This window comes from Trachypithecus francoisi, unplaced genomic scaffold, assembly GCF_009764315.1.
Source record: "Trachypithecus francoisi isolate TF-2019V2 unplaced genomic scaffold, Tfra_2.0 Lachesis_group11, whole genome shotgun sequence".
Classification (NCBI taxonomy): Eukaryota; Metazoa; Chordata; class Mammalia; order Primates; family Cercopithecidae; genus Trachypithecus; species Trachypithecus francoisi.
This window is the reverse complement of record NW_022681456.1, coordinates 39,908,706-39,930,156: the sequence shown is the minus strand read 5'-3', so window position 1 is coordinate 39,930,156 and position 21,451 is coordinate 39,908,706. Positions and strand designations below refer to the sequence as shown.

The window sequence follows — 21,451 nt, the reverse complement described above, 5'->3', positions numbered from 1 at the left end:
TTATTATTTCAGACAGAATCTCCCCCGTCACCCAGGGTGGAATGCAGTGGCATGATCTCGGTTCACTGAAACCTTTGCCTCCTGGGTTCAAGCAATTCTCCTGTCTCAGCCTCCCAAGTAGCCGGGATTACAGGCATGCACCACCATACCTGGCTAATTTTTGTATTTTCAGTAGAGACAAAGAGTTTCACCATGTTGGCCAGGCTGGTCTTGAACTCCTGACCTCATGTGATCCGCCCACTGCAGCCTCCCAAAGTGCTGGGATTACAGGCGTGTGTCACTGCGCCCAGCCTCAAAACATTCTTATGCAGTCCATGACTTTACTTAATTGTGCCACCTCCATTGCTTTTTAAAAAACATATATATAAAAATAGAGATGGCGGGGGGTCTCACCACGGTGCCCAGGCTGGTCTCGAACTCCTAGGCGGAATCATTCCTTTGCCACTTTGACCTTCCTAAGTGCTGGGATTGCAGGTGTGAGCCACTGCACGTGGTCCACGTTGCCTTTTTTTTTTTTTTTTTTAATTGAGACACGGTCTATCTGTGTCGCCCAGACTGGAATGCAGTGGCGCGATCTTGGCTCACTGCAGCCTCTGCTTCCCGGGCTTAAGTGATCCTCCCATTTCAGCCTCCTCAGTAGCTGGGACTACAGGCATGAGCTACCATGCCTGGCTAATTTTTTGTATTTTTTGTAGAGATGGAGTCTCCAACTCCTGAACTCAAGTGATCTGCCTGCCTCAGCCTCCCAAAGTGCTAGGGTTAACACATGTGAGCCACCGCACCTGACCACATTGCCTTTTAAAGAGGTCTTGTTTCATGTGCATAAACTAGATATAAATGTATGCTATAATATTTAATACAGTGGTAGAATGTAGTTGTCACTAATAGTGTATGGATGTAAAGAAAATATCTGTTTGAATTGTTTCTTACTGGTTGTAAATTCAGATTTTCATTGTATTATAATACATATATATTGTTATTTTAAAGCAAGGCGGTGTTACAGTCTTGTTACATATATATTATTATTGAATAATTACTTTCATTATGATAGCTTTATATAGTATTGAATGTTACAATCTTTGCTACATACCTTAATATCACTTAATATTTAAAATATAGGTAACTTGACCCTCCAAGATAGTGATTCCTTTTGTTTTCCATTTTGTTTTGTTTTGAGACAGGGTCTCTTTCTTGCTTAGGCAGGAGGGTACTGTGCAGTCATGGCTCACTGCAGCCTTGAACTCCTGGGCTCAAAGGATCATCCTGCCTCAGACCCCAAGAAGCTGGGACTGCAACCGTACACCACCACGCCTGGCTAATTTATTTTTTGTTTTTACATTTTTTGTAGAGATGAGGTCTCACTATGTTGGCCAGGCTGGTTTCAAACTCCTGGGCTCAAATGGTCCTCCCACCTTGGCCTCTGAAAGTGCTGGGATTACAAGATGTGAGCCGCATGGCTGGCCAAGACAGTGATTCTTAAAGTCTTTAGCGAGCCACTGTTACTGGTGGAATATATTGCATATCATTCATGTGTGCTGAGGAGATGAGATTTTTAGTAATCATTAACTTTGGGGGAAAGGTATTTAAATAACAATAAAGCACTGTTTGGTGGCATTTTAGTCACCTGAAATGAAAATGTTGAACATTTTTCTGCTTCCATTGGATATAAGAAATGTCATTTTCTTTCTTTTTTTTGTTTTTGAGACGAAGTCTTGTTGTGTCACCCAGGCTGGAGTGCAAAGGTGCAATCTTGGCTCACTGCAACCTCTGCCTCCCGGGCTAAAGCGATTCTCCTTCCTCAGCCTCCCAAGTAGCTGGGATTACAGGCATGAGCTACCGCACCAAGCTAAGTTTTGTATTTTTAGTAGAGACAGGGTTTCACCCTGTTGGCCAGGCTGGTCTTGAACTCCTGACCTCAGGTGATCCACCCGCCTCGGCCTCCCAAAGTGCTGGGATTACAGGCGTGAGCCACTGCGGCCAGCCAAAAAATGTCATTTTCAATGAAAAGTTTTTCATTGTTTCTCACCTTAATGATATATAAAGTAAATGGTAAACTTTTAAGTTAAAAAATAATAATAGACATAATTTATACCTTTGAGAAACAGAAACTAAAGTAATAAGTACTTTATTACTGCGGAAAATAAGAATGTTAAATGGGGGTTTTCTTTTTTTTTTCTCTTTGTAGTAGAGACAAGGTCTCGCTGTGTTGCCCAGGCTGGTCTTGAACTCTTGAACTGAAGTGATCCTCCCACCTTGGCCTCCCAAAGTGCTGGAAGTACAGGCATGAGCCACCACACCCGGACTTTCTATTTTTCTTTCTCTTTTTTTTGAGACAGGGTTTCACTCTGTCACCCAGGCTGGAATGCATTAGTGTGATCACAGGTAGCTTCGACCTCCTGGTCTCAAGTGATCCTCCCACTTCAGCCTCTCGAGTAGCTGGGACTACAGGTGCATGTCGTCACGCCTAGAGAGTTTTTAAATTTTGTTGTCTGACCATGTTATCCAAGCTGGTCCCATGTTTTGGAACTCCTGGGCTCAAGCGATTCTCCTGTCTTGGTTTCCCAAAGTGCTGGGATTACAGGCATGAGCCACTCACTGCACCTGGCCTAAATAAGAACTTTTTTTATTAGAAAAGAAACCTAAAATTTGGTGTGAGAAGAAAAATATTTCTGACTAATGAATAATGCAACTAAGTGAAACTTTGTTTTGATAACTTATTTCCCCACCCTAAAGTACTATAGTGAATTACTGAGTATTGTAATTGTTTTATTGTAATCTCGAACAAATGCTGGCTAACATTCCCACATCTTCATGATGTTTGTTACTGATTATTTTGCAGCCTATCCCTCGGCCAGATCCTGTGCATAACAATGAAGAAACACATGAGCAAGTGCTGAAAACCAGACTGGAAGAAAAAGTTGAACACCTTGAGGAAGGACCTATGATAGAACAACTTAGCAAAATGTTCTTTACTACTAAGCACCGTTGGTATCCTCATGGACAGTAAGTTTTCTTTTCTTTTCTTCAATCCCTACTAGATACAGTAAAGGAACACATTGATTTTCTTGCAGAAACCAACTTCTGAAGTGGTATTTTGCATGAAGAAATTAACCCCAAGTATATTCACCTACTATTTTGTACTTTTTTTTTTCTTTTCTGAGACAGGATCTCACTTTGTCACCCAGACTGGAGTGCAGTGCCACAGTCTCAGCTCACTGCAGCCTCAACCTCCAGTGCTCAAGTGATCTTTCCACTTTAGCATTCTGAGTAGCTAGGACTACAGGCATGTGCCACCACACCTGGCTAGTTGTGTTCTTTTTTTTTGACTCTTGCTCTGTCAACCAGGCTGGAGTGCAGTGACGCAATCTCGTTTCGCTGCAACCTCCACCTCCCAGGTTCAAACAATTCTCCTGCTTCAGCCTCCTGAGTACCTGGGACTACAGGCACGTGCCACCACACCTGACTAATTTTTTGTATTTTCAATAGAGATAGGGTTTTACCGTGTTAGGATGGTCTCAAACTCCTGACCTTGTGATCCTCCTGCCTTGGCCTCCCAAAGTGCTGAGATTATGGGCATGAGCCACCGAGCCTGGCTCATTTTTTTTCTTTTGTAGAGGCAAGAGCTCACTTACTGTGTTACCCAGGCTGGTTTTAAACTCCTGGACTCAAGTGATCCTCCTCCCTCAGCTGGGATTATAAGCATGAGCCACTGCCACTGTACTTTTAAGTTTACATATAATTTAGCTAAAATGAAATAGTACTTTTTTTCTTTATTTTAATGGAGGAATGTAACCAGAGCTTTCAGTGAATTTTGTAAGAGTTCTTGAAAATTTTTACATTCTATGATGTATTCATTTAATATGTTGTTTTTGTTCATTTTCCTGGTAAGTAATTGATTATGTCTTCAGCCCTTTATTAATTTCTTTATCAGATTTTGAGTTACTGCAAAAAACATTGGGTTACAGCAAATGATTGGGCAGCATATGTTCTCAGTTCCCTTAGAAACTATAATTGCCCTGATGTTCACAAACACTCACATTTTCCATCAATTCTTACCTGCCATTTGACTCTGGCATTCATTAGTTTTCCTTTTTTTGATTTTTTTCTTTTGTATCTGTCTTCTTCCATACCAAACTATAAGATGTTTTTGTTGTTTATATTTGAACAAACCTTTTTTTTTTTGAAAAGGAAGTCTCACTATGTTACCCAGGCTGATCTTGAATTCCTGGGCTCAAGCAATCCTCCTTCCTCAGCCTCCTAAGTAGCTGGGATTACAGGCACACTCTGCCACGCCCAGCTAGTTTGAACAAAACTTTGTTCTTACTTGTTTAACTCAGTAACTAGCACTGGGCTGGGTACATTTAGAGAATTAATGAGTATACATTCATCGAGCTGCTCTAAGTGCTGGTTAATGCAAAACATAATCCCCACTTACAAATTGTTTATAGTCAAGGAGGGAAGATAGTGGAGTAAATAAACGGTTATATCAAATGTAATTGAGCCTTGAAGGAGGGTTAGGAGTTAACCCATTGAGAATGAGGGGTAAACTTCACAGGCAGAGGAAACAGCATTTCTGATAAAGTGTGTGGGGGAAATTACTAGTAGGTCAGATTATGGCACCCAGAATATTAATTTATTATAACAAAACATAGCCCATTGTTTTCTGTCTTAAGAAGCCCCTTTCTTAATAATCTCTATAATAAAAGTGATTTTTTATATCATTTTCCCAAGGAAAAATATTGATTTTTTTTTTGCGGGGGTGGGGCCAACATGGTCTTTCAATTCCTGCTTCTCTTTTGTATCTCCTTCCTTGATTTTTCCTTCTTATTTATTTTATTTAATTAATTAATTTATTTTTTGAGACATAGTCTCACTCTGTCGCCTAGGCTAGAGTGCAGTGGTGTGATCTCAGCTCACTGCAACCTCTGTTTCCCAGGTTCAAGTGATTCTCCTGCCTCAGCCTCCCAAATAGCTGGGACTATAGGCATGTGCCACCATACCTGGCGAATGAATGTTTTGTATTTTTAGTAGAGATGAGGTTTCACCATGTTGGCCAAGCTGGTCTCGAACTCCTGACCTCAGGTGATCTGCCCACCTTGGCCTCCCAAAGTGCTGGGATTACAGGCGTGAGCCACTCCTCTGGCCTTCCTTCTTATTTAATACCCACTTTGTTTATGCATGCTATCTGGATTTTTCCTTATATTTTTAATTGTAAAGTTAGGATATGTGCAAACAAATTAGGGAACCATCTGATAGCCCTGTATCTTAAATCGTTAAATCTCATTATATTCTGAGATTTCTTTTTATAATTCTTAACATCTCTCATGTTTATTTTTGACTTGTATCACATTATCCAGATATTTGAGTTCAAACCTTGTTTCAACGTCTTCTGTAATGGCTTTCCGTACCTGTTTCTTTCCTGCATGTTCCATATTGCTACAATCTGTTTCAAGCATTCAGAACCAAATCATTGTAAAGGTGTATAACCTGACAGAGACAAGACTGAAGACAGGGAGAATAATTAGGAGTCTTAAAACCAAGCATGTTATCTTTAGACATTTGTGTCTAGTACCCTAACTATGTTTAATCTTATTTACTTAATCTTACTGCTAATCAGCTTTTGACTGCTAGTTAGTTTAATCTCCTGATTTTTTTTTCCCATCAAAATTACTAGGCATTTTTTATTGTAAATTAACTTTAATTAGAGGGACTTGATTGTCCCAATATCTATCCTAATAAAGAGCTTGGCAGAAAAACCCCAGAGACTAGTTTATGTGTGTAAAGAGAAATTTTATCTATAGGCCTTGTCCTTGTAGATGTATCATCTTGCTGAATTTTAAATAAGCCTATGTGTAATCACTTGTCGTTCAACACATATTTATTTGGTATCTACATATATATTTTGGGTTAATATGAGTCATTTTCAGGTGTTAGTTTCTGGATGTCAGTGACCATTTCTTTCTTTCTTTTTTTTTTTTTTTTTTTTTTTTTTGAGACGGAGTCTCGCTCTGCCACCCAGGCTGGAGTGCAGTGGCCGGATCTCAGCTCACTGCAAGCTCCGCCTCCCGGGTTTACGCCATTCTCCTGCCTCAGCCTCCCGAGTAGCTGGGACTACAGGCGCCCGCTACCTCGCCCGGCTAGTTTTTTTGTATTCTTTTAGTAGAGACGAGGTTTCACCGTGTTAGCCAGGATGGTCTCGATCTCCTGACCTCGTGATCCGCCCGTCTCGGCCTCCCAAAGTGCTGAGATTACAGGCTTGAGCCACCGCGCCCGGCCTCTTTTTTTCTATCCATCTATCTGTCTGTCCGTCTGTCCATCTGTCCATCCATCCATTCATCCATTGATTCATTCATTCATTCTCAGCTTGTTTTCCCTAGTCAGACTATTTCTTTTTAAACCTCATTTAATATATAGAAGGATGATTTACTAAATATTTCACAGTTCTTAAGTTACAGCAGTCAAAAGAATGGGACTCATTATGAATTTATTAACTGGGGCTATATAACTTCTTAAATAAGTTTTTATTAAAAGGTTTAAAACACATTTTATTTTTATTTTTATTTTTATTTTTCTGAGACAGAGTCTTGTTTGTTGCCCAGTCTGGTGTGCAGTGGTGCCATCTCGGCTCACTGCAACCTCTGCCTCCTGGGTTCAAGCAATTCTAGTGCCTCAACTTCCCAAGTAGCTGGGACTACAGGTGCACACCACCATGCCTGGCTTTTTTGTGTGTTTTTAGTAGAGACGGGCTTTCACCATGTTGGCCAGGCTGGTCTCAAACTCCTGACCTCAAGTGATCCCCCTGCGTTGGCCTCCCACAGTGCTGGGATTACAGGTGTGAGCCACCATGCCTGGCCAAAACACACATTTTTAAAAAGTATTTTCAAACTATGCAGAAGTATTTAAAATATAAAATGGAAGTGTTCTCTATTTCTATGTTTCCCTTAGGGAATTGGGTATAATATGAGGTAGGGCTATTCTTAGAGGTAGAGGTTAACCTACCTAGATGTTGAACATCTTTTCATGTGCTTATTGGCCATTCGTATGTTTGGGTTTTGGTTTTTGTTTGTTTTCAGTTAAGTATCTGTAGAAATATTTTGTCTATTTTTTAAAAAGCAAATTGGGTGTCTTATTAAGGTATAAAACTTAACAGACCAAAGTGGTATATGAGCTATATGCTTTGTAAATTTTGTTATCTAAGCTTGCTTTTCACTATGTATGTTTAATGTATGTATGTATGTATTTTAATAGATACTGTCTTAGATGTGGTTTCCTAGGAGACCCTAAGATAAGGATTTTTTTATTGTTGTTATTTTATTTCAATTTTTAGCTTCAGGGGGGTACACAAGGATATATTGTGTGATGCTGAGGTTTGGAGTATGATTGAACCCATCATCCAGGCAGTGAGATAGTGCCCAATAGGTAGTTCTTCAGCCTTCTCTCACCTCTTTCCCTCCTGCCTGTTGTCCCCAGTGTTTTTTGTTTCCATCTTTATGTCCATGTGTACCCAATGTTTGGCTCCCACTTATAAATGAGAACATGTAGTATTTGGTTTTCCGTTTCTGTGTTAATTCGCTTAGAATAATGGCTTCCAGCTGCATCTGTGCTGCTGCAAAGGACATGATTTTGTTCTTTTTTATGTCTGTATAGTATTCCATGGTGTATATGTACCACATTTTCTTTATCCAGTTCACCATTGACAGGCACCTAGATTGATTCCCTGTCTTTGCTGTTGTGAGTAGTGCTACAGTGAACATATAATTACATGTGTCTTTTTGGTGGAACAATTTATATTCCTTTGGGTATTTACCTAGTAACAGGATTGGTGGGTCGAATGGCAATTCTGTTTTTAGTTCTTTGAGAAATCTCCAATTGCTTTCCACAGTGGCTGAACTAATTTACATTCCCACCAACAGTATGTAAGCATTCGCTTTTCTTTGCAGCCTTGCCAACATTTGTTATTTTTTTCTGTTTTTAATAATAGCCATTCTAACTAATGTCAGCTGGTATCACACTGTGATTTTTATTTGCATTTCTCTGATGATTAGTCATGTTGAGCATTTTTTCATATGTTTATTGGCTGCTTGTATGTCTTCTTTTGAGAAGTATCTGTTCATGTTCCCTTGCCCACTTTTTAGTGGAGTTATTTGTTTTTTGCTTAAGTTCCTTATAGATTTCGGATAGTAGACCTTTGTTGGATGCATACTTTGTGAATATCTTATATTCTGTAAGTTGTCTGTTTACTCTGTTGATAGTTTTTTTTTGCTGGGCAGAAGCTCTTTGCTTTATTTATTTATTTATTTATTTATTTTTGAGATGGAGTTTTGCTCTTGTTGCCCAGACTGGAGTGCAATGTCATGATCTTGGCTCACCACAACCTCCGCCTCCTGGGTTGAAGTGATTCTCCTGCCTCAGCCTCCCGAGTAGCTGGGATTACAAGCATGCACCATCATGCCCAACTAAATTTGTATTTTTAGTAGAGATGGGGTTTCTCCATGTTGGTCAGGCTGCTCTCGAACTCCCGACCTCAGGTGATCCACCCGCCTTGGCCTCCCAAAGTGTTGGGAATACAGGTGTGAGCCACTGTGCTTGGCCAACTCTTTGTTTTAATTAAGTCCCACTTGTCAGTTTTTGTGTTTTTTTGCAATCACTTTTGAGTACTTAGTCATAAATTATTTACCAAGACCAGTGTCCAGCATGGTGTTTCTTTGAATGTAGCTTTTGTTTTTTTCTTTGAAAGAAAAGAAAAATGTAAGCAGAATAATATTTCCTAGGTTTTCTTCTAGGATTTTTGTAGCTTGAGGTCTTATATTTAAGTCTTTAATCTGTCTTCAGTTGTTTTTTATATATGGTGGTAGGTAAGGGTCCAGTTTTATTCTTTTGCATATGGTTAGCCAGTTATCCTGGCACCATTTGTCAAAGATCACTTGGTTGTAGGTGTATGGCTTTATTTTTGGGTTTATTATTTTGTTCCATTTATCTCTGTGTCTCTTTTTTATCACTACCATGCTGTTTTGATTACTGTAGCCTTGTAGTATAGTTTGAAGTCAAGTAATGTGATGTTTCTGGCTTCTTTCTTTTTGCTTAGAATTGCTTTGGCTATTTGGACTCTTTTTTGGTTCCATATGAATTTTAGAATAATTTTTTCCTTGTTTTTTGGAGACAGAATTTCGCTCTTGTTGCCCAGACTGGAACACAATGGCATGATCTTGGCTCACTGCAGCCTTTGCCTCCTGGGTTCAAGCAATTCTCCTGCCTCAACCTTCTGGGTAGCTGGGATTACAGGCATGCGCCACCACACCTGGCTAAGTTTTGTATTATTAATAGATACAGGGTTTCACCATGTGGTCAGGCTGCTCTCAAACTCCTGACCTCAGGTGATCCACCTGTCTCAGCCTCCCAAAGTGCTGGGATTACAGGTGTGAGCCACAGTGCCCGGCCTAGAATAGTTTTTTTCTAATTATGTGAAATGATGTTGGTAGTCTGATAGGAATAGCATTGAATCTGTAGGTTGCTTTGGGCAGTATAGACATTTTAACAATATTGGTTTTTCCAACCCATGAGCATGGAATGTTTGTCCATTTGTGTCATCTGTGATTGATTGATTGATTGATTTTTGAGATGGAGTCTTACTCTGTCACCCAGGCTGGAGTGCAATGTCATGGTCTCGGCTCACTACAACCTCTGCCGCCCGAGTTCAAGCGATTCTCCTGCCTCAGCCTCCGGAATAGCTAGGACTACAGGTGCATGCCACCACACCTAGCTAATTTTTGTATTTTTAGTAAAGATGGGGTTTCACCATGTTGGCCAGGCTGGTCTTGAAATCCTGACCTCATGATCTGCCTGCCTCGGCCTCCCAAAGTTCTGGGATTACAGGCGTGAGCCACAGCTTCCGGCCGTCTCCTGTGATTTCTTTCAGCTGTGCTTTGTAGTTGTTGTAGAGCCCTTTCACCTCCTTGGTTAGATGTATTCCTAGGCATTTTACATTTTCTTGTGGCTGTTGTAAACGGGATTGTGTTGATAGTGTTGTTTGTTTTCTTTATCTTTACTCATTTTTTATTTAATCAATTATTGTGAGAGGAATGTTGAAATCTGCAACTGTAATTGTAGACTTCAGGCTCTCAGCTTGAACATTATTGGTATATAGGAATACTACTGATTTTTGTACATTGATTTTGTATCCTGAAACTTGACTGAAGTTGTTTATCAGGTCTAGGAGCCTTTTGGCTGAATCTTTAGGGTTTTCTAGGCATTGAATCATATTATCAGTGAAGAGAGATTATTTGACTTTTTCTTTTTCTGAATGGATGCCTTTTATTTTTTTTCTTGCCTGATTGCTCTGGCTAGGACTTCCCCAGTACTATGTTGAACAGAGTAGTGAGAGTGGGCATCCTTGTCTTGTTTGTGTTCTTAAAGGAAATGCTGTCAGCTTTTGCTTGTTCAGTATGTTGGTGTGGGTTTGTCATAAATGGCTCTTATTGTTCTGAAGTATGTTCCCTCAATGCCAGGCAGAAAGCTTGCTTGATCGTGGTGAATTAATTTTTTGATGTGCTGCTAGATTTGGTTTGCTCGTATTTTGTTGAGGATTTTAGCATCCATGTTTATCAGGATATTGGCCCATAGTTTTGTTTTTTTGTTATGTCTCTGTCAGATTTGGGTATCAGGATGATGCCGTTTTTGTAGAATTAGTTGGGGAGGAGTCCTTCCTCCTCGATTTTTTGTTGTTGTTGTTGGGGGGAATAGTTTCAGTAGGATTGGTACTGGCTTTTTGCACATCTGGTAGGATTCAGCTGTGAATCTATCTGGTCCAGAGCTCTTTTTGGTTGTTGGTTTTTTATTACTGATTCAGTTTTGGAACTCATTATTCATCTGTTCAGGATTTCAGTTTCTTCCTGATTCAATCATGGGAGGTTGTACGTTTTCAGGAATTTATCCATTGCCTCTAGATTTTCTAGTTTGTGTGCTTGGAAGTGTTCGTAATAATAGTCTCTGAGGAATCTCTTGAACCTGGGAGACGGAGGTTATAGTGAGCCTAGATTGTGCGCCATTGCACTCCAGCCTGGGGGACAAGAGCAAAACTCCGTCCCTGCCCCCCCCCCAAAAATAATAGTCTGTGAGAATCTGTTGTATTTCTCTGAGATTGGTTGTAATGTCACCTTTGTCATTTCTGTATTACTTTTAACCTGGCTGTCTTTATTTTTAAAGTGGATTTCTTATTGGCAGCATATAGTTGGGGCTTGCCTTTTTTTTTGTTCTCACCTAATCTGACCTCAGTGCCCCATCTCATTTCAACATCAAGCTATTTAAAATGCTTTATCCCTCAGTTTTCAGCACTTTTACTCTTCCTCTGCTATTTGCTCTTAGCTTACTTTCTTCATGACATTTTACTTCTTTATATTCACTTTGAATGTCTACTGTCCCTCTTAGCACAACTATATATAGTTATAGATTATTAGGTATCTGTTAATGTTATATTTATATTTTTAGGTGACTTTTTTTGGTTAAATCTTCTTCTCTGGATTATTTTCTCTTTGTCAAGGATGTGGTTGGGCGTGGTGGCTCATCCCTGTAATCCCAGCACTTTGGGAGGCCGAGGTGGGTGGATCACTTGAGATGGGAGTTCGAGACCAGCCTGGCCAACATGGCAAAACCCTGTCTCTACTAAAAATACAAAAATTAGCTGAGTGTGATGGTGGATGCCTGTAATCCCAGCTACTCAGGAGGCTGAGGCAGGAGAATTGCTTGAACTCAGGAGGTGGTGGCTGCAGTTAGCTGAGATTATGCAACCAGCCTGGGTGACAGAGTAAGACTCTGTGTCAAAAAAAAACAACAACAAAAAAACCTGAACATTTGTTTTGTAATTTGCCACAAGAATTCTAACACAGTATCCTTAATATAATGTATGGGTACTAAATTGTTATCTGATGGAATACTATCTCACCTAATTGTCTTCACAGCTTCTTTAAGGTGTTTAGTTCCTCTTTGAAATGGTACTTTATGGTAGTTTTGAGGATACACTGGTAAATTTCCCAGTGATTCTTGAAAGTTTTATTTCCAGAGTTCAGCTACCAGGTTATATGGGTTTATCCAGTTCCATTTTATCCAGGTAGGTCACAGGTGGGTTAAGATGTTCCTCATTATCAGATTCTTAATCAAGGTCAGCAGATCCTTAATGATCTGAAGGTGTTGCCCCACTTCATTCAGTCTTGAAACTACCTGCGTCTAATTACTGGCCTCACCCAAGGTGGGTGAACTGGGAGTGTAAGTTGTATGACTGAAGAATCAACGCTGAATAGGCCAGTGGCTAATAAGTATCGTTGATTAGATTATCTCATGTCTGAAAATCTGAAGTGTTTACTATTAAATCTGTGGGCCAGGATTACATGCTTGTAATCCCAGCACTTTGGGAGGCTGAGGTGGACAGATTGCTTGAGCCCAGCAGTTGGAGACCAGCATGGGCAACATGGCAAACCCCATCTCTCCAGAAAATGCGAACAACAACAAAAAAAATCAGCCAGGTATGGTAGTATGCTTCTGTAGTCCCAGCTACTTAGGAGGTTGAGTCTTTAGTCTTCCTAAGTTGGCATGAAAAAAAATCAAGTCATGAAGTATTCCTTCTAATATAATCTTCCTAGAACACATCATTTGAGCAATATTATTGTTGTAGGACTTTTTTCTTAGGTCAGCTAAAGACACACAACCACAAAAAATTATGCTTGCAGACAATTTGAAGGGTGAGAAAGGACAGGGTTTATTGGGTGAAAAGGAAAAAACTCAGCAAAGCGAGAGAGGTTCCTATTAACAGGCCCACATCTCACAGATTGAATCCCCAGGTTACCACACCAGATCATGAGAGGCCAGGCTCCTTTCCCCTGCAAACAGCACGAATTTCCCGAGGCTCTACCCCATTTTCCCAGTGCACAGGCTGGTCGGAGTTTCTCTGGGGAACCCTGTATCTCTATAGGGTTCCTGATAATGTGTCTGTTACTTTTCTCATTAATTCGACCTTAGTAACTGTTGAAATTCTTTTTACGTATCTAAAGTTAATATACTATCTTGATTTATCTTGGTGCTTCCTTTTCATCTCCCTTGTCTCTAGATTTTGGAGTGCCCCAAGAATCAGTCCTTGGACCTCTCCACTTTTCTCTTCCATTCTCTAGGACAGGAATCTCATCCAGTCCCATGGCATTAAATACCATCTGTGTGATGATGGCTTCCAAATCCATCTGTGGTCAAGACCTGTCCCTTGACCTGTAGGCTTATATATCCAATTGCTTACTTGACATGTGTAGTAGGTATCCGTAACTTGGTATGTGTCTAACTGCGCTTCTGATGGTCCTCCACAAACCAGCTTCTCCTGCAGCCTGCTCTCTCAGTTAATGCTAGTTCTGTTCTTCTAGCTGCTTGGGGCAAAACCTCTCATACCCAACATCTGGTTTGTTAGCAAATCTTGTTAGCTCTATCTCTAAAATGTATCCAGATGTGACTACTTATCACCATTCCCTCTGCCACTATCCTAGTCCAAATCACCATTCTTGCCTGTTTTGTTGAAATAACGTCCTAACTGGTCTCCCAGCTGCTTCCTTTGCTTTGATGCAGTCTGTTTGTAGCATAGCAGCCAGAGTAACCATGTTAATACTTCCCTTGGTTCTTGTAATTTTTCTGTTGAAAATCCTCGAACAGGCCGGGCACGGTGGCTCACGTCTGTAATCCCAGCACTTTGGGAGGCAGAGGCGGGTGGATCACAAAGTCAGGAGATCAAGACCATCCTGGCTAACACGGTGAAACCCCGTCTCTACTAAAAATACAAAAAAAATTAGCCAGGCATGGTGGCGGGCGCCTGTAGTCCCAGCCACTCGGGAGGCTGAGGCAGGAGAATGGCAGGAACTCGGGAGGCAGAGCTTGCAGTGAGCTGAGATTGTGCCACTGCATGGCAGTCTGGGTGACAGAGCAAGACTCCGTCTCCCCCCTCCCCAAAAAAAGGAAATTCTCAAACAACTTCCTATCTCACTCAGAAATACTCTTGGCCTACAACTACCTACATGCTTTGGTCCTGCATTACCTTTCTACTCTCATGCACTACTGTCTTTTCCTTGTTCATGTATTCTGGCTAGATGGCCTCTTTTTCGCTTTTGAACATGCACTTCCTTCCACCTCAGGGCCTTTATACTTGCTGTTTGTCTGCATAGAACACACTTTCTCGCAGTGTCAGTAAAGCTAGCTTTCTTACTTCCTTCAGGGTTTTACTCAATGAAGCCTTCCCTGACCAGTTTATTTATCTTATTTTGCTATCTCCTGTATTGGAATGTAAGATCCATGAAAGTCGGATTTTTATCTTGTTTTGTGTACTACAGAATGATTAGAATCTACACATAGTAGGTGCTCACACATTTTAAAATGGATAAATGATTCTGATTCTCGTAATACCTGTTTTTTTTTTTTTTTTTTTTTGAGACAGGGTCTTGCCCTGTCACCCAGACTGGAATGCAGTGTGGCCTGATCTCAGTGCACTACGACCTCCACTTCCCGGGTTCAAGAGATTCTCCTGCCTCAGCCTCCTGAGTAGCTGGGACTACAGATGCATACCACCATGCCTGGCTACTTTTTAAATTTTTTGTAGAGATGGGGTTTTGCTATGTTGCCCAGGCTGGTCTCGAACTCCTGGACTCAACTGATCTGCCCACCTTGACCTACCAGAGTGCTGGAATTACAGGGATGAGCCACTGTGCCCAGTCCCCACAATTTTTAAAAATTAGTTGGGCATGGTGGTGTATACCTGTAGTCCTACCTACTGAGAAGACTGAGGTGGGAGGATCACTTGAGCCCAGGAGTTTGAGGGTGCAATGAGCTATGATTGTTTCATTACACTCCATCCTGGGTGTCAGAGCAAGACCCTGACTCTAAGAAAGAAAGGAGGAGAGAAAAAGAGAGGGAGTGTGGGGAGGGCAGGAGGCAGACGGGCATGAAGGAAGGAGAAAATAATTTAAATTTCTGAAATATAGGGCAATCTTACAAATGCATGAATAATAGTACTACTTCATTTAAGAAACGACTTTAATATTTTCCCATGGAGACAACAAAAAGTAGCTACTTCCATCAGTAGGAAACAGATTTGATTACCTAGCTTAGTATGAACCAGGAGGTAAAGTTTTCTGGGTTAAGAGCTGTGGACCAGTGTTCCAGATGTCACCGAGTCATTGTGTAATTTAAGAAGTGTAACAATATAACTTGGTTTGCCAGGAGCAATCTCAATTTAACTTGTGTATTAATTATTAATAGTGCTTGCAAGGTTTCCAGTCTGGATGATAGAATAAGGTCATCCTAAAATTAAGGTGCTTGCTTTTGGCTAGTGATTGTAGTGTACACTAAAATTCATGCATGATAAGAAATCTGTAAATGCCATTTGACATTTGTTGAGCATATTTTAGAACTTGACTTTGTTCAGTTTAGGGCTATCAGAGTCTCAAACATTTTCAGTTTTGAGTAGTAAATACAGTTGAACAGTGTATGCTGAATGACATTTTTAATGGATGGTTCTTAGCATTTTGAAGGTCTCAGACTTCATTGAGAGCTGATAAAAGTTTTCAGTCCACTGCCCAGAAAAACACATATTCACAATTTTTACAAATAATTTCAAGAGGTTATTGACTTCCCAAACCCCTTCTAGAACCGCTCGCTATTCCCGATGGCCATTCTCCTTGCTTTGAGAGAATGCCTTTCAGAGACGCTATTGCACTAGTACAACCTTGATTATCTGGTATGTCAATGGAACCTTTTAGAAAAAAAGCAGAATTTTCTCTATGCCAACATAAGTACATGTAGAAATGTTTATGCAAATGGTATTTTACTGTGTGTATTTTTTGACAACTTACTGTTCCATGTTGATATATACAGATGTAATTCATTCTTTTCAATTTAGTTCCTGTATTTTGCAAATTTTCCAAAAAAAAAAAAAAAAAAGTGTGTCAGGAAGTTGCCTTTATGAAACCTGAAGTAAAAAAATGCTTTAGCTATCTTAATCACAACAACTAAAGATCACAGGGTACATGTCTTACCATTTATAGTATAAAACTGAATTTCCACATTAGCAAAAAATTGAAAACAAAAATTAACTTGTGACCAACTTGCCAAAATCTGACCAGAAGGAAATTTTTGAAGATAACTCATCACAAAAGCACATGTACTCTATGCAGAAATTTTTCTTAAATCAGTGAAGAAAATAAGGAAATACAGAGGAGCAAAACAAAAAATTCTCCATGGTGAAATCACTCAAAAACTATCACTGCTAACAATGCATTTCATTTCTTTATATCTATACGTAAGTTTCGTTAGTTTGCTTATTTTTATATGGTTATAATCATACTGTGTATGTCAATTTGCTCCTGTGTTCTTCCTGAATATTTTAACTACTTTTTCTATATTCCTTTGGGACAGAGTGCTAGAAGAGGAATTACTAGGTCAAAGTTATGAATATTTTTTGATACATCTTATCGTATTGCTTTTTAAAAGTATTTTGAAGTAAAAGTTTATACTTTTAACCAGTTGGGTCTGATGGTGCTAATTTCACCACACCTGGGCTTGGATTGGGCATTATGATTTTTAACATGTTTGTGATCTCAAAAACAAGTAAAAGGTTCCTCACTGTTCTGATTTGCAATTCCTCCATTTTTCATGACATCATACATTTTTCCACAAACATATTACTAGTTATATCTTATTTTATATTAAAACATGATTTTGCATTTTAAAGACCTCCATTTAGAGGAAAATAGCCCCTTGTAAATAAAACTTTAACAGAACACATTCGTGTTCACAATGTGATGTTTCTTTTATGTTTTAGAAGCCTAAATCTCACCAGATGTGATATTGCTTTACTACTAAGACAAAAAACCATTAGTTTTTAATTCAAAATCAGTCATCTAGGTTACCATGTTGTAATTATCCTCAAGATATGAAAGAAAACTATTTCAAATGCTTAATATAATTAATAGTCAACAACTTAGCCACATGTGGTGGTGTACCTGTAGTCCCAGCTACTAGGCAGGGTAAGGTAGGAGGAGCTCTTGTGCCAGGAGTTTGAGGCTGTAGTACCCTATTGTTGAACTTATGAATAACCTCTGCACTTCAGCCTGGGCAATAAAGCAAGACCCAGTCTCTAGAAAAGAAAAAAAAATGATTACGTATAAAAAGGAAAACAAGGCCGGGCGCGGTGGCTCAAGCCTGTAATCCCAGCACTTTGGGAGGCCGAGACGGGCAGATCACGAGGTCAGGAGATCGAGACCATCCTGGCTAACACGGTGAAACCCCGTCTCTACTAAAAATACAAAAAAAAAAAACTAGCCGGGCGAGGTGGCGGGCGCCTGTAGTCCCAGCTCGGGAGGCTGAGGCAGGAGAATGGCGTAAACCCGGGAGGCGGAGCTTGCAGTGAGCTGAGATCTGGCCACTGCACTCCAGTCCGGGCGACAGAGCGAGACTCCGCCTCAAAAAAAAAAAAAAAAAAAAAAAGGAAAACAAATTTTCACAGTGGGAGAATGTGGCTTATTATTAAGAAATGCCTGATACATAGTTTCATTGATTTTTAAAAAATAGTTCCAATAGCAAAATAATCATAGAAGTTAGATTTTTATCAGGAATGATTTTTATTAAAATCATCTTATTCCAAGTATTTTCTTCTTTTCAAGGTATCACAGACGTCGTAAGAATCTGAATCCTCCAAAAGACAGATGATGCTGAGGTTCCTGGGGGAATCAAAGAGAAATGTGCCTCATTTGCCATTTGAGAAAATGTAGTCTGGTGTATTCACTAATATACAGTAAAGTAATAATGATAAAATATCTTTTCATATATTAGAATGTGTACTTATATATAAAGTAATTCTGGATTTGACATTCTTATTTAGAGAAACCTATTTTCTTTTTTTCTTTTTCGATTTTAGTCTTTCATTTATGTACGGTCTCCAATTTAGGACTTTTCCGTAGTGCCAAAGCCATACATGTTCAGTAGAATTTCAATAAATTACATCAGAAATTCAACACTTTACTATAAAACGGGCTTTGTGTTAGATAATTTTGCTCAACTGTAGGCTACTGTAAGTGTTCTGAGCATATTTAAGACAGGCTAGCATTTTCAATTTACAATATTTTCAACTGATAGTAGGTTTATTGGGATGTAACCCTACCATAAGTTGAGAAACATCTCTTTTTGGGTGTCTACTGTGATTTAAGTATTTTTAATCATCAGCAAAACGTTGTTAGTAGTGTAAATATGATTAATAAAAAGGTGCATAGCTTTCATGAAGGAGATTTTTAAATTGCTTTTGAGAATAAACTCATACGGTCTACCAAGAAAATAAATGTTGTAATGTTTCAGTTGTCTTCTAGGAAATAATTAAATTAGTGATATTTTAATCAGGTTTTACTATCTGCTAGGCCCCTTCCATCCATTCTTATTAAATTCTCAAAATAATCCTTTGAAGGAGTATAATTACATTTTACAGTGACTTGAACCCTACCAAAAAAGTGGGAGAGCCAGGAGCCAAACTATCAGGCTCCAAAGCTTTTTTTCAGTGCATTACAATGACAAAGGGGTGGTTTTCTTTCACCCAAGAATGTGCTTTCCTAGAAATTTTTCTAGATAGAATATTATGTAATTTGTTTTGAGGGTTTTTTTCCCTGGCTGTCTTAAAGATTATGCTAGCTTTAGAACACATGCGAACAGCTGCAGCTCTGTGATTAAAACGTTAAGGTCACCAGACTGGTGTTATGAGAATGTTAATAGGTAATTCTGCTGCCTCTATTAGCTTATATGTGATCCTTAATAGCATTGCTTCCCCTTCAGTGTCTATTTAGGAAGTCAGGAATCTTTTAATAAGGTAGAAAGCTTGCTTTATTTAAATTTGTACTGTAGAATGTTTGTGATACAGTATTTGTAAAATTGATGTGAAAAATAATTTCTCATTCAAAGTCTATTGTTTGATCTAGTTCTTTTAATAAAGGAACTCTAGTTGAAGTTTCAAGTGGCCAGTGAAGTGTGAGGAATAGTGACTAGGAGAGAGTAAAAGAAATAATAATGTTGACCCTCTGTTACCCAAAGGAAATATTTTTAAGTGGTTTACTTTTTCCGTTAATGTAAATTTCATTTGGAAAGATTAAAAAACAAAAGTTTGATTGAGCTTGATACATCAGAAATATTTACCAGCTTTGTCGATGGTGTATTCTTGAAAAATGTTTGGTTTTCTTTCAGGTTGACTTATATCCAGAATCCTACACATTTTTAGCTATGTTATAAATGTAGAAAGAAGTGAAAAACAAATCAAAATATAATGACGAAGATTTTCTTCTCTTCCAAGTAGAAAGCTCTACTAAATTAGGGATTTATCCAAGACGTCTAAATCCACATACTTATGTGTCAATGCTTTGGAGAATTAACTTTGACTTTATTGTACTGGAAGTATAGATTAACACTGTGCTTTCTGGGATTTTGCTTTTCATGGTTTGCTGATTTTTAATTTTGCTAAATAAGCACATATTCCATCACCAGCATCACTTGCCCTCTGTTCCTCCCCTGCCCCCCAGGGATAAGAACCTGTTATCCACCATCACTAACATTTTATGAAAGATCTACTTATTTCTGTTTTGCAGACTTTTTAAAATTCGTAAAATGGGATGCTTCTTTAAATTAAATACATTTAGCTTCATGAAAACTCACTGCACAGTTATTGTTCAAGCATTATTGGAAACCACCAGAGGGCACTCTCACCTAGGGCTTCATTTGAACATCTCACCCAAAAGTGACTTTTAAAAGCACTTAATTAGGCCGGGCGCGGTGGCTCAAGCCTGTAATCCCAGCACTTTGGGAGGCCGAGACGGGCGGATCACGAGGTCAGGAGATCGAGACCATCCTGGCTAACATGGTGAAACCCCGTCTCTACTAAAAATACAAAAACTAGCCGGGCGAGGTGGCGGGCTCCTGTAGTCCCAGCTACTCGGGAGGCTGAGGCAGGAGAGGAGCTGAGATCCGGCCACTGCACTCTAGTCCGGGCGACAGAGCAAGACTCTGCCTCAAAAAAAAAAAAAAAGAAAAAAAACGCACTTAATTAGCATAGAATTTGGATGTTCATTAGTTGAGAATGACTAGTAGAATAAATGGTAATGGTGAAATTAAGTGCTGGAATATTCTGAGTAGGCCAATAGCAAAAACTGATTTTTTTTTTTTTTAAAGAGAAGATCTTGCTGTGTCGTCCAGGATGGAGTGCAGTGGCACAATCACATTGCAGTGCAACCTCAATATCCTGGGCTCAAGCAATCCTCCTACCGCAGCCTCCCGAGCTGCTGGCACTACACATGTGTGCTGCCACGCCTGGCTAATTGTTTTAATTTTTTTATAGAGATGGGGTTTTGCCATGTTGCCCAGGCTGGTCTTGAACTCCTGGGCTCAAAGCAATCCACCTGCCTTGGCCTCCAAAAGTGTGGGATTACAGGTGTGAGCCACTGTGCCCAGCCTTATTATTCTTTTTAAGATAATATTAACATTTTGTATACCTTCTTTCTTTGTATTTCTCGCATAAATATATTTCAAAAATAAAAATAGAGCTTATAATGTATGCCGTTTTGGAATGCTTTTTTCACTTAATAGGAATTTTTTCCGTAAGTACTCTGATTTAATGGGTGCATATTCTTCTATAATCTAGCTTGTCATAATTTAATTAACTCCCTGCTGTTAGACGTAATCATTGTTTCTGTTTGTTCCATCTTGTAAATAATGCTGTTATTAACATCCTGGTGGATTATTACCGTTTTTTTTTTTATTATTTTTTAAATTTCTTTTTTTTTCTTATAATCTCATCAGAAGCTGGTAAGATCATTACTATTTTCTTAGATTTGTTTCTGTAAGTGCAATCATTGAATCAGAAGGCATCCATGTTTACGTACATTTTTAAAGTCAGTGGTTTAAACTGTGTCTTTTTTGGGTTTTGGAGATGGAGGTTTGCTCTGCCCAGGCTGGAATGCAATGGCGCGATCTTGGCTCACTGCAACCTCCGCCTCCTGGGTTCAAGCGATTCCCCTGCCTCAGCCTCCTAAGTAGTTGGAATTACAGGTGTGCACCACCATACTCAGGTAATTTTGTATTTTTAGTAGAGACAGGGTTTCACCATGTTGGTCAGGCTGGTCTCAAACTCCTGACCTTAAGTGATCCACCCACCTCGGCCTCCTAAAGTGCTGGGTGGGATTATAGGTGTGAGCCTCCGTGCCCAGCCTAAACTGCATACTCCTAACAGCAGTAGATGGAAATATTTTCTCTTTACTTCTATTGAAATTTTAAAAAATCTTTATCAATTTAGTAGGCAAGGAATGGAAAATATTTTAATTCGATCAGCCACTTTAAATTTAGTATATGTCTCATTTCAAAGTATATAAAGTATACAAGTTTCAGGTCCTAACTTAAACCTATAAGA

General features: G+C 39.3%; 1 protein-coding gene across 1 annotated transcript in view; it reads left to right on the top strand.

Moving 5' to 3' along the window:
• The window catches only part of MRPL42 (mitochondrial ribosomal protein L42), a 35,967-nt gene extending 16,962 nt beyond the window's left edge, over nucleotides 1-19,005 (top strand). The window contains exons 5-6 of the mRNA XM_033221079.1: nucleotides 2,840-3,003; nucleotides 17,679-19,005. Coding sequence (XP_033076970.1) covers nucleotides 2,840-3,003; nucleotides 17,679-17,724 — 210 coding nt within the window. The 3' untranslated portion in view covers nucleotides 17,725-19,005. The remainder of the gene's footprint in view (nucleotides 1-2,839; nucleotides 3,004-17,678) is intronic.
• Nucleotides 19,006-21,451: the final 2,446 nt, after the last annotated feature.